This window comes from Abramis brama, assembly GCF_963993115.1.
Source record: "Abramis brama genome assembly, chromosome: 7".
In the NCBI taxonomy this organism is placed as follows: Eukaryota; Metazoa; Chordata; class Actinopteri; order Cypriniformes; family Leuciscidae; genus Abramis; species Abramis brama.
Genome location: NC_139969.1, coordinates 3,431,811 through 3,446,038, shown reverse-complemented (window position 1 = coordinate 3,446,038; position 14,228 = coordinate 3,431,811). Strand labels below are relative to the sequence as shown.

The 14,228-nt window shown below is 35.7% G+C and overlaps 1 protein-coding gene across 2 annotated transcripts; it reads left to right on the top strand.

Annotated features, from left to right (window-relative positions):
- The first annotated feature begins 941 nt into the window (after positions 1–941).
- Positions 942–5,731, top strand: ccl25a (chemokine (C-C motif) ligand 25a). 2 transcript variants are annotated; one of them, XM_084119595.1, is made up of 5 exons: positions 942–1,002; positions 1,515–1,596; positions 2,495–2,612; positions 3,266–3,371; positions 4,637–5,731. In XM_084119595.1, exons 2-5 carry the CDS (start codon positions 1,533–1,535, stop codon positions 4,649–4,651), a joined length of 303 nt encoding a protein of 100 aa, XP_083975721.1. In that variant the 5' UTR covers positions 942–1,002; positions 1,515–1,532; the 3' UTR covers positions 4,652–5,731. The 2 variants fall into 2 exon arrangements, with proteins under 2 accessions (XP_083975721.1, XP_083975722.1); XM_084119596.1 differs by having other exon boundaries at positions 956–1,002; positions 1,518–1,596.
- The last annotated feature ends 8,497 nt before the right edge of the window (positions 5,732–14,228 follow it).

The window sequence follows — 14,228 nt, the reverse complement described above, 5'->3', positions numbered from 1 at the left end:
GTTTCAGACAAAGATGAATCAAGCCAAGAGAAATACGACATAAAAAGTCATATATTCCCATATATTCCCAATAACTGGAAGGTTTCACGCTTAACAGAACCTGACAGGAGACATCGACGAATTCTTCTCCACTGACTAAAATAAACATCTTCAGCCTTAATAAATCAGTGGTTTTTGAGTAGAAATATTCCTTGAATCATATGAAGATTTGAATCGTTAAATTATTTATATATACATATATATATACCACTACGGGACTATATTTTTATTTTTATTCATCAAAAACACAGAAAAAAACAGTAATATATTATTACAATTTAAATTGCCTGTTTTCTATTTTAATATACTTTAAATTATAATTTATTCCTGTGATCAAATAGTTGTTTTTTTCTTTCTTTTTTTATGTTTTTGAAAAAAAGTATCTTCTGCTCACTAAGGTTGCCTTTATTTATCTAAAATACAGTAAAAATATTATTACAATTTAAAATAACTTTTCTATGTGAATATATGTTTTATTACATAGGAATAAATTTCATAACTTACAATAAATTCAGCCTTGGTGAGCAGAAGACACTTCTTTCAGAAAACATTAAAATAAATCTCTATAACATCAAAGCTGACTAAAGGAAAGTCACAGTACTCCTATCAGCATCTAAAGCCCATTTCCTGCATGTAGTGTTTACATATTACAATTTTTGCAAGCACTGATGAGTGATGACCAACAAAGATTATTATGAGAGGGAAACCCACTGATATGGTGGTTAGCCACAAATAAGGAAGTATTAGGAAATAAATCCAAAATCCTGATAGACAAATCAGTAACTGTGGTTTTCAACCAAAAAATGCAAGTAAGTTGATCTCATAATTCCCTGCGGTTTCCTTGTGAGGGATGTGGCTCTACCTGGCTCAGGTATCAGGGTTGGGCCCAATATAAGTCGATGCAGATGGGAAATGTGCACAATCCTGGGAAGAAACTGCTTTTCTCCTCTCTTCACAAACAAGGTGAGCCGACAGCAACATCATTTTACAGCAACCATTCTATATAATGTTTAACAGCAATGCTTTGAAAATCTAAACTCCTTTGAAGATATAGAGGATTTTTCTCTTTGAAATGCAGACTTTCACCTGTATGGTGGGTTAACTGGCAAATTTGACTTGATTTTACTGCGTTGTACTGTAACACAGGTCCATATTCATTAATGATTTACTAAAGCTAAATTAACATTAATGGTTGCATTCAGTTTTTGTTTTTTTCTTCTCTATATGCAACCCATAAAGTTTATGAATGGTTGCTTGTTTTATTCAGAGGTGATGATTTTACAGCATCTGTCGTAATTTTAAGTGCTTTTTCGACAACACAAAAAGCTTTTTTATGTTCACACTTAATATGTTGGTGATGTCCAAGGGTCAAGGCTGGAGGAATAAGGATAAGTGTGTTGGGAAAACCCGGCCTATGCTGATAAGGTTTCTCGTATAAGCACTATCAGTTTGTGATTTTTTGTCTCATTGTACAGTAGAGACACTGGGATATCATGCGGTTCAGCGTCTTGTTCTTCGTCGTCCTCCTGGGCTTCCTCTACCTCACACTGGCTCAAGGTAAACGCCACAAGTGATGATGATGATAAGTGAAGCTGTTAAGCTTGTGTTTTAAATAATCGGGTTACTTTTTGAGGTTGCAATGTACAAAGTTTAAGAAAACATACTGGAACGCATTGCATTATGCTTTATTTGTTATTGCATCATCTTTAGTGTGCACTTATGAGATTCAGAACAACAACAAATAAATTAATTTCAAACTCAAATAGTAATTTTGCCTTTTCAAATTCATTCTAAAAAACAAACAAACATCTTATTTAATGGTGCAGCAATCAATGTTAAAATGCATGATTTTAAATGTTAATTAAAATCACTCATGCAATGTAAAGTCTGTTTTTTGTCATGTTTAGCATAATTGTCATATGATAAGTTTTAGTGATATTGCATATAGAATGTGTCTTTTTGGAAACAATAACTAAATGATTATATTACTCCTATTGTTCCACTCCTGATTAGTAAAATAAAAGAAATAATACAAATTAAGTTCTGGTGATACATATCGTGGTTACTAAACATTTGTGTTTTCTTTGCTGTGCATATTTTTAATAATTATTTACACTGTAAAAAAAATGATATGATCAAAAAGTTATGATAAAGTAACAAGGCGGCAGTGGCTCAGTGGTTCATGTAGGTTGTGACCAAGTGTCGAGGTGTCCATGAGCAAGACACCTGACCCCAGCTGCTCCCGACGAGCTTGGCTGACACCGCCGTCGGTGTATGAATGAGTGAGTGAATGGGTGAATGTGAGGCAATGTAAAGCGCTTTGGTGGCCATAGGTCTGTGAAAGCGCTATATAAATGCAGTCCATTTACCATAAAGTGTTTTTACATGGCTTTAACTCATCAAAATAAGTTAAGCAATTCAACTTTTTTTAGAAGTTATACACCTCTGTCTGTAGGCTCGTATGAGGACTGCTGCCTGCGGTATGCCAAGAAAGTTAAACAGTCCATGAGGAACAGAGTGACCAGCTACAGAAAACAACAGCAGGACGGAGGCTGCAACATCCCTGCTATTGTGTAAGCAACATATGACTTTTTAAACTGTGTACAAAAAGTAAAACTTAAAAGACTCTACTTTAAATTTTGCATGTCCATTTATCACTTCTTATTACACACCGTTGCCATGAAAAACAGAGCGTTGCTATGGACGCGCACGATTCTAACCGTACCGTAGAGACAAAACGGACTACTTTCTTTAGCGGAAGCAATACAATCGTTTTTAAATCAATAAACTCCTTTTAAAATCAATATTTTGTGCCAAATTATTGATTTATTTGGTGGGTAGCCATGTAGTAAGCGGGATAATGTAGAGCGAGGCGGTTGTTATAGCGAATAACAACCCCTTCAGGCTGATTCAAGATCCCTCCGCTCTGATCAGCCTGTCGGGGTTGTATTCGATATATAACAACCGCCTCGCTCTACATTATCCCTTACATAAATAACACGTTTCAGTTAGAAAATATATAAGTCTTGAGTTTTAATCTTTTCCATATGGGAAGTGTGTGCATAACATGTTTGGACGTCTATGAAATCATGACTTGAGAGATAGGCTACGAGACACTTAGAGGTGTGCTGCAAGAAAATGCACTTACCCAATTTGGACTCTTATGTGACTCTGTCTACATCTGACCTCATGGTTAATGGTGTTTAATGCAATGTTCTCCCTGCAGCTTCACACTGAGACACGGCCGTGTGTTCTGCGCTGATCCCAGAGAGAAATGGGTCAAGGAAATCATGCAGAGGGTGGACAGACAGGAACCATTCTCACCGAAGAAGGTGTGTATAAAATGTATATGTATAGGAGATCACAATTTCTGTTTTATTTTCCTTATTTTAAGGAAATTTATTTATTATTCCTTTATTTTATTTTTTGTAATCACCTATTGACTTTAATACTCCTGCAGAGTGAAAAAACAATTTTATTTGAATATTTTTAAGGCAAGACACTACAGGCAAAATAAATTCGCTGGTCAATTTTGAGCTATTTTGCTTGCATAACATGTCCATAACATGTAACAAACATCCAAAATGTACATTTATGTATTATTATTTTATTACACTTTATTTGCGCCTGTACAAATCTCCACATCAGAAGCACTTACTGTACATACACTAAACTTTACAGTTTTATTCCTATCTATATTTTAAAGGTTTTTATATTGTGAGGGTGTTGTTCATCATTTGCCTGATTTATGTATTTTATTTCTTAAAAATATAGTGAAAAAAAGTCTGCCTTTTGACAGTATTTCTTTATTTATGGTGTCATAAATGATAAATATTGTGTAAATGTATGCAAATTAGATAATGCATCATTTGTCTGAATGTACTGTGATTAACTCTTTCCCCGCCAACATTTATTTAAAAAGTTGTCAGCCAGCGCCAGCATTTTTGATAATTTTCACAAAACTTTCATTGCCCCTAAGAATATTTTGTTGTAGGAATATCTGAACATGCAAAATATCAAAAGAAAGAAGAGAGCCTCTGTAAAAAAAAAAAAAAAATTCAAAGTTTCAAGAAAGAGCCTCTGTAAAAAATAATAATAAATAAAAAATAAAAAAAATAAAAGTTTCATTCTACCTTCATGCATGTGGATAAGTTTAATTTAAAAAAGCATAATTGGAAAATGGAGAAAGCAGAAAATGGAAAATTCCATCATTGGCAGGGAAGTGTCTCAATAAAGATGGAAAATTCCGTTATTGGCAGAGAAGAGTTGTCTAAGAAAAGGCGGAAAATTCTGTCAATGGCAGGGAAGTGTTGTCTCATAGAAAATGGAAAATTCCATCAATGGTGGGGAAGCGTCTCATTAAAAGCCGGAAAATTCTGTCCATCGATGGCGGGTAAAGAGTTAATCAACTAGGGAATGTATGTTGATATCTATCAATCGGTTCAAAGTTTTTCCCTATTCACCTGTGGTGTCTTGCCTTAAATGTACAAAAATTCCATGTAGCCCAGTCATAAAAATGGCATCCATAATAATTATAAAATATTAACTTTGTCAAAGGAATATGTTTGAAATGTAATGTTTTTCTTTTGATATACAGAATGTAAGAGGCTAAACAAACAAGCCAGAGGACCAGAGGGAGTGTCTCGGCCAATCACATTCTTTCTTTGAGCGCCGGCTCTCCGAGCGCATATTTCAGCATGGATTGACTGGTGTTCTTAGTACTTCCTGTGGTATCAGGTGGTATTTCCTGTTTCCAGACCTTTGTCGCTTCACTGACGGACTGCTGGTTTAATGCTCAGAATGGGAGATGGCCATTATTTCCCCTTTTCCACAAGCTGCTGCAACCCTCACTTCCAGGCTCTCTTACAAAACCTTGTGAGCTGCCTTGATGTCTACTTCTAAGTGCATAGGAAGCAACTCAATCAGCGCTCAGTTAGTGCTCCTCATGTAAACCGCACAGGAGACTTACAATTCGGCATTGCATGTTGCTAAGCTAACAATACAATAATCTTATAACCATAAAGTATATTTGAATTCCTTTCGCAATGTATGTTGTATATGATGCTTGCTATGTAGGCAGCTTACTAGGTTTTAGAACAGAGCTTAATTGTACAGGGTCGTATTAAGCTATTGTATCATGGACTTTCACTTTGCACACTTTGACTGACTGCTTTTTGCCCCACAGAATCTATAATAAACAGTCAGTGTGATAAAATATTAGACAATAATTAGCCATAAATGTGGGTGGGAAGGTTTTGCAATTGCAAGCAACACAGATAATCCTTCTATTTCCTTATGAGTTTATTATACAGCTGACGCACCGACAAGTGATTTTGGAGTTTGTATGGTATTATAATGCATTGTAAATTATGATTTGTTATTGTGCTTTAATGCAATAAGCTTAAGAGATTATTTCATAGTTAGCCTATTGATAAAATGAATGTTCATAGATCTCATTTATTTTCGTAAATCTCAGTTTCTTTACTCTGTGTATTTCAGCGAGGTTTTATATGTTTAGTAGAGTTTATTATTTAAGTGGAACTACTGTTTTTCACATTTCATGTTCACTTTAACACTCGATCCAGTGAGAAAGTATCTTTATGTGATGCAATGTCACGAGCTCTTTGTGTTCCTGATAAAATATTCTTTACACTGCAGATTTTTGCTCATATATGAAAAATAAAATGTTCTAAAATAACTGGATTTATCCTTTTTTTACATGATGCATGTTGATATTTGTGAGGTTAACTGAGTTTAATTTAAGTATAAGATGGTTCTCCTAAAATCCCTTAGAAGACACAAATGAGTAGTTGTCAAACTAAGAGTATAGAGCTATAAAATGAATGTAGATCAGTTGATCTTAAGAGAATTTGTTCATAGAAAGATCTCTGAATTTTGATTGCAGACTAACTAAAATCTGACATGTTTTGAGATTCACTTCTTAAAGATTAGACACATGACAGACAGTAATGACAGTGATAATCCATTTCAGAACTCATGAAGTAGTTTTAATTGTGTTGTAACCTACTTTCACTTTCCCGCGAAACAAAAGACACGTTGTGCAATATAACAGGGTCAATAAAAAGCCAGAGAATTATAGCTTATGGCTCTTGTGAAACAGATAGTTAAATTTGCTTTCTAAAGGTCAACTTTTACATGGCGGTACAGTGATGGTATCGGATTGAAATTTTATATGTAGGGGTGAATTCAGGGTGTTTGGGACACTTTTTCCCCATCGAGAAACTTAAATGTCCCAATCAACCTGAATTCACCCCTACTGGATTATTGTCATAAATAAATCTTTCCTAATCTGTTTTTGGGCGTCTTTTACATGCAAACTTACAATATACAATTTCTATTTAAATTGCACTTAAAGGTTCTTTAAAGAATACAATGGTATACCATAAATCTCCCAAAAACAAAGTGCCATGCTATTGTTTTCTTAGTGAAGGATGTGTCAAATTCCCCCATGCAACCATCACTTTCTTGTCATGGCTATAGCAAACGCTTTAGACACGCTGTCTGAATATCCGCCTGTCCTGCAGGTTCCAGCGTGCTGCTGTTGTCCCGAAGCTCTCGTTTCACGTGTAACATGTGAAGTCCCGTTTCTGCACCTTTACGCCAGTTTTCCTCTCTCTTCCTCGTTGGTGGTGATAAAGGCTGAGGCATGTCTGCTCAGATAACATCTTAGCAAGTGTCTTCAGAAATTGGCTTCCTCTGTGATAAATTGTTTCCAATCGGTACAGTTCATTCTGCCTTCGAGCAAAACATATCCCGCAGCAAAGTTGCATTTCTGTACATCAAATGCGCAAATGGAGGCTGTAAAATGTAATTTTCCCTGGTAATGATATGACTGAGTGATGAAGATAGTTATATTTATCGTTCAAGAGCCTGAGGACTCGAGCGTTACACAGATGCATCACTACAGCCAACTTATAGTTTTTACCAACCCTCCAAAAATGATCTTATGATATTCACAGAAATGACTCTAATGAGTCAGTTCAGTGAATCAACAATATACAACGCAAATCATGAACAAATTAGCCTACTTTTATCAACTGGTTCCTTTTAGTGAGTCAAAATCATTCAGTGCAACCAGCGTAGACCCATTCATAAAACAATGACTCTCGGTTCTTTTTAGTGAATCTATTGGTGTGTTTGAACAAACAGTTGTGGGGCAAATATGGGGAAAAAAATACTATGCATCCACAACTGTTTGGTTACAAACATTCTTCAAAGTATCTTCCTTTTTGTTCAACTGAACAAATAATTTATACAGGTTTGGAACAACTTGAGGGTGAGTAAATGATGACAGAATATTAATTTTTGGGTGAACTATCCCTTAACAACATACTACTATTAGTTCAATTTACAAACAAATGTCTCACTTTTTTTGTGAGTTCATTTCATTTTTATTTATCTCGAACAATCAGCAAAACAAAATTTTAAAACCACAAAATACAACACAAACAGTGAGAATTTAATAACAAGAAACAAACAAAAATCAAATAAAAATATAAAAGGATTAGTTCGAGAAAGAGCAGGCGGAAGCAAATAGCTTATTTAATCCTGCCCCTTATTTCACAAAATAATATTATTATGACCGCCACTAGCGTAGCTAGCGAAAGCGGTCATATAGGGATTGTCAAAGTTTTTTTTTTTTTTTTTTTTCGTCATCTACTGAATTTTTCATCAACGATACCAGGGACACCGAAACACCGGGGAACATGAAATTTGGTGGGCATGTAGCCCCACTAGACTTTTACGGAAAAATTTCGTTTGGTCCCCGGGGGCCACTCCCCCCCCCCGCGCTGGGCCCCCCCAAACCCAAAAAATGCAGTTTTTCCTAAATAACTACCTGAACCGTGGCACCGAGGATGAAGAAATTTTTATGGTATGTTGGTCTTAAGGGCCCACATCAACCTAGCCCATAATCACTCATTTGTGATTTGCGCCCCTCCCATAAAAAATGAAAATGCAATATTATTCTGCTTTAATCGCCCCTATCTTCAGTTGAGATGTTCAGAACTGCACCATATTTCATGTGTATGATTAACTTGACATCCTCTGGGGGTATGCTAAGTTTCGTAGAATTTCATCCATGGGGGGGGTATAAAATAAATTAATTTATGTGCACATTTAGTGACTGTACACTCATCGGCCTGTAGATGGTGGTGTTGAGCGAAGGGTTGCTGGTTTAGGATGATACTGTCACACACACACATGCAGGAATACAAACAAACGCAAGCATGCACACACACTGACATCCACACGCACAGACACACACCCATACACACACATACAAATCCACATGCACAGACACACACACACAAACACACACGTGCACACACATGTACGCACGCATACATACACGCACAGACACACAGACACACACATACACAAACACACACACAGACAGACATGCACATACTACTACTTTTTTTAGGTATATACATAAACACGCAATACAGCCAAATTGCTCCACGTCATTTATTTTTGTGGAAAGCCAGTGCAGGCCTGAGCGGCGGTCATATTTTGTACCGCCATGCGGTACATCTAGTTACAACTTAAATAGATATGCAAATGCTGCATATCGCAGTTAAATACCGCAGGTAAAACATTAATTGCAACAAGTGTAGTCCTGTTCGTTCGCAAAAAAAAATTATTCTAATGAGCAGGTTCTTTTAGTAAATCAACAACATAGGCATACAACAAGGCGACTAGAGTAGTCCAGTTCACTAACAAATTACTTTTATGAGCCGGTTCATTTTAGTGAGTCGAATAACATTCAGTGCAACCACTGTAGTTGGTTAAAAAATATCTTTTTAGTGAATCAAACATAGGCTATACAATGCGACTAGGCTAATCCAATTCACGGACAAATTACTCTTAGTCAGATCTCTTAAGGAATCGCTCAAAAAGACGAGGTTTGACTCAGCTTGACAAATCGAACTGCAATTCATCTTTACTTTCACAGATGTCCGTTTTGAGCAGAACATGAACACTGAGTTCTGTCCTTTTTAGGTGTAAACCAACCTTTTGCCAGCCAAAAACATTGATTTTTACAATGAAATATATACAATAATATATTAAAGGCCTATTTATGGAGCTTATAATATGACAAAATGATTTGAATTTGAATTGTGTAAATTTGAATTATTTGCAAGTGTAATCTAACAAAATTGAATTTTAGGTGGTAGTTTAAATAGTTCTGAATTTGATTTTTTTTTAAACGAATATTGAACATTTGAAATTTAACAAATTGAAATGTTTTTATGGCTGAATTTTATAGACATGTATTTTCAAACAGCTAGTTTTTTTGTTCTGAATTCGTATACTGCAAATATTCAGTTTAAAAAAATACAGATTCAAGTTTTCAAGATGAAGAAATTCGGAACTTCAAATTCAGTTTTCTAAAATTCAATCTCAAAAATTCAAGTTCAAAAATTCAGATCTTACAGAAAGTAGGTCACAGGTCATCCACAGGGAAGAGTAAAGGATCTCAGATAAGTCGAACAGAGCATTTTGGCTGCACTGCAGTAGTTTTCTGCCGCAAACGCGGTGGTGGTTCAAGAGAATCAGTGTATCTTTCGTTCAGTCGTTTTTTAATTTAATATTAATAGTAGAAAAATGAGAAAACAGCTTGAGTATTAGATTTCTAATATTCTAGTAATAATAGTCCGCTGCAGCAGTTGCACGGAGCTTACAAAACGCGTGTATTGCAACTATAGGCTACATTTAATTTTCTCATCAAACAACTAGACTAATGAATGGCTCGGTACAACAGAAGAGCCTAAGGGCTTTTTCTCTGTGTAGACCAGCAGTTGGTCTGAATTTGCTATAACCTATAGCCTATTTTCTGGACTGTATAGGCTAAGTCACGTTTTATCATGAAACACGCTGTGATTTATTCCAAAGTGACTCAGGCATATATAATGCATTTAACGTTAAATAATCTAAATGTTGACTTTCAAAAGTAGGCGCGCCAAGAAGGCTATTCTCTGTATTTTGGTTCATTTTTGGTGAGCGCCAGAAAGATCTTAAAGGAGACAGAGACGCACTAAAGCAGCGCATCATGTTGTTTTATTTATTTTTCAATGACATGATATTTTGTAGTCATTTTGAATGTACACAAATAAAAATATACATTTTACTGTTTCGAATGATGTATGACTATAAATAACAGAGTATTAAGTTATTTCCCAGCAGTGGAACAAATCCAAGTGATGGCGTGTTTATTATTCGACATCTTCCTTTGAGTATATTCTGCCCAACCCTGCAGGTATCGGGGCCTCAGGGAACTTTATCATCAGGGATTAATGCATAAAAACCAATTCAGGTGTGCAACAACATCCTTTCAGAGCTAATAATGCAGAATATTAGGAAAGCAAACAGTGTTCAAATATGTGGGTCAGGTTAAATATTTAGGTCACAAATGCAAAAACATCATTCAGTGCCAATAAGGAACCACAGCTCTTTGTGTTTAATGTGTTTCCATTGTTTTTTAATCCGAGACAACTGTTATTGCTGCTATCGGTGCGTTTTGGGAATGCATGCATATCTTAAGAGGGATTAGATTTCCTCTTCAAAGAGATTTTATTTAATGTGACTCAGTTCCGAACATGTTGAAGCCCGGCTTTAACATGCAGGAATACACAAGCACTTTACCTCATGCCAACTATGAGGAACACATATTTATAGGTCTTGCACGAAACTTTAATTTACATCAATTCATTTGGCAGACGCTTTTATCCAAAGCAACTTATATTGCACACAAGCAACATTGTGGTTTAATTCTTATTTAAAGGGAAGAACTCAATGTGTGCAGGTGGAAGGTATCAATTCAGACTCAATGAAAGTGGTTAAGGGAGTCCCCCAAGGATCTGTCCTGGGGCCATTATTATTTACTAAATATATCAATTGTTTTGATGTTAACGTTGAAAATGCAAGGTTTCACTTTTTATGCTGATGAAACTGTCATCTATTGCTCTGCTCCTACAAAAAAAAAAAAAAAAAAAGCTCTGGGTGATTTACAATCTGTTTTTGATATTAAGCAAGGTTTTATACTTTAAAGCTGGTTTTAAATGATGAGAAAACAACATTTATGTGGTTATTGAATTCTAGAACCTCTTCAGACAATTCTATCCCTCTTATCTTCTTGCCTCCCAGGATGCTCTGGTGCCTTAAGATAAATGACGGATTGCCAATTCTCAACACATCATTGTGCAATACAGTAATGGAGTTGCTTGGTCCTCTTCTGCTGTTCGACGGAAAATGTATTGATACTTAATGATGTACAAAGCAATAATGTTTTTTTTTACCACCTTATCTCTGTCGTTCGATCCAACAAAAAGCATTTGGTAACTATTTATTGTGTTTACAATCATATTATAATCTCTACCTCCTGCTAGAACTAAATTAGGTAAAAATGCCTTTAAATAGCTGACCCTTCGCACTGGAACTCTCTTCAAATGAAATTGAGGCTTAGTAATATTAAAACACTTATGCATGCACTAAAGATTAAAGAAAGATTTAGTGAATTGCAAATGCTTCTAAAGCTGTATTTTTATTCATATTTTATTGTACAGTATGTTGTTGTTTGTAATGTGCGTATTTGTATATCCGGGCCGGCTATGCACTGCTGTAAAAGAGATTTGTAATGGTTCTCTCCTGGTTAAATACAGGCAAAAAAATAAAAAATAAAAAATGCATATGCATATGCAGCATTTCTGTAGCTCAAACAGGTCATGGGTTTGATTCCCAGGGAATGCATGAACTGATAAAACATAAACCTTGAATGCAATGTAAGTTGCGTTGGATAAAAGCATTTGCCAAATGCATAAATGTAATTGGATTCAAAATATACATATTATCAGTTCATGCATTCCTAGGGAATCGAACCCAAGACATTGGTGTTGAACACTATGCTCTAAAATTCATCATGTTTGACTTTGCAATAGCAAATTACTTCTTATGATGTCCAGTAAACACACAATGAATACATTTTTTGATGCATCAAATAAGGGGTGGCCTCTTAGAGAGGAGTCATAGATGAGTTTTGTAAGATTCTGTTTCAATTCTGTATTTAGTGATATGCTTGTTTTGTTATCAGAAAGGACTGGATATTCATTTTCCATGAAATGGAAACTCAGAGCATCATATGCAAACAGAAAGAATAAAATTAATACAAAAAAGAAAGTAAAACGCAGACCCTGACTCTACGATTAATTCAAATGAAGTATATAGACCTTTAGCTAAAATATCCCCATTTGCTGTGTTTTACATTTATTAAAGTATCCGGGGAACTCCAAGACTTGCAATTACAATCTCCTTGCCAAAAATGTGTGCCGGCAAAAACATGATAAAAGCAGTTGCTCTGGGGAACTGGTTGTTAACCTTAAGACAAGATGTATAATCCTCTCTGATAATTATGAAAATCCTTTAATTTCATACATGTTCAACTTCACATGTCATAATGAATCAGTTTTGCAGCAGAAATATAATAATTGACTCCATTAACAATAATTACAATTTTTGACATGACAATGAACACATCTGATGGCATCTCCGAGGAGCATGAGAGGGTTTATGAAGAGGGCTGTGCCATGTAATGCACATTATTTTTGTTCTGTTTTCTATGTTAAAATGTAATTTATTCCTGTGATCAAAGCTGAATTTTCAGCATCATTACTCCAGTCTTCAGTGTCACATGATCCTTCAGAAATCATTCTAATATGATGATTTGCAACTCAATTTTTTTTTATGATTATCAATGTTACCAACAGTTAACAGATATGCAAAAAAAAAAAAAACTGGTTACCCATAGTCTTCAAAATATCTTCCTAAGACATTTACACAGGTTTGGAATGACATGAGTGCGAGTCAATTTTCATTTTTGGGTAATCTATCCCTATAAGTCTCCATTATCTCCCTAAATTTCCCAAAACTTGCATATGTTCTGATAAAGAAGTATTATCAGAGCTTTTGGCATGTTTAAACACACAGCAAGGAACATGCTGTTTCTGTAGAAGATCTGCATGTCTTGATCTTTAGCTGCTCAATAAATTAAGCAGGTAAATGTCAAGATGCAGATCAGATTTGGATGTGTTTTGGTACAGTATCACTGCAGGGCTCACTCATCAAACAGTAGAGAGGGTGCGTGACTCATGTGTTTTCATGCTTCCCTGGGCCTTAGAATTCATAAAATTACAGTGAATCAAAATGAAAAGAATTTGGCACAGATTTCAGCTGAATTATGATAAATCAGACGCGGGTGTGAAAGTCTTGATAGGATGACATTAAATGCTTCATCTCAGCGTTTCATGTTAATGATGGCAATCACAATGAATCTGTTTTGTCAACAGTGGAACTATTAAAATCCATAAATTGTGCCTGACAGGTCATTCAAGTGTCATTTATGACCCTCAAACACGTGTGTAAAATGAGCTCAAAAATGAATAAGAATGTAATTTTTGCTTACTATGCTATCAATATCACTTTTAAAACTGTATTTAGGGGTTCAAGCGCTGATTTTAATTGTTAGAATTTCAAGGGATCAGCATTCTCCCCTAAAAGCGATCGGGCAGACCAAACCAAAGTCGTAGAGACTTGAAACTTTGAGGGATGGTAGTACTCACACAGTCTACAACGTCACCAAGTCTCGCCCCAATCGGCCTGATGGTGGCGCTACAGCGATCAAAAGTACATAATGGATCATAACTCCAAAACCGTTCTTTGCAAAAGAGCAAAATTTTGGGGTATTTAATTTTTTTTTCTTTGAAAAACCTACTTTTGCGAACTAGTCCTAAGTTTTTCGCCCGATAAATGACTGGGCTAAACGAATTCAGCAATTCCGCAACGGGACACCAAAGGCCACTTTTACTAAATTGTTATCCCTCTTTAACGGAATGAGATGATTTCACCAAACTCGGTATACTTACAGACTCAGTCTATGGTAGCATGAAAAAGGACACGGCGATTGGCCACTTGGTGGCGCTATAAAATGGGGGAAAAAACACGAAAACGGCTATAGCTATGTAGTCTCGCGTAGCCAGACCTTCAGACTGACGGAAGAAGGTCTGGACTCTATTCATAGATGCCACCTACGTCACTACAAATAGAACGCCGCCATATTTGCGACCGACTCGCCCGGTATGGCCGTCCAAACTGTCCATTTGAATGAGAGAGAG

Bases quoted from the DNA above. Each gene is read 5' to 3' on its own strand.
- ccl25a (XM_084119595.1), top strand. From the start codon at position 1,533: ATGCGGTTCAGCGTCTTGTTCTTCGTCGTCCTCCTGGGCTTCCTCTAC. The intron at 1,597-2,494 runs GTAAACGCCACA...CTCTGTCTGTAG, and splicing joins CTACCTCACACTGGCTCAAG to GCTCGTATGAGGACTGCTGC. The intron at 2,613-3,265 runs GTAAGCAACATA...TTCTCCCTGCAG, and splicing joins TGCAACATCCCTGCTATTGT to CTTCACACTGAGACACGGCC.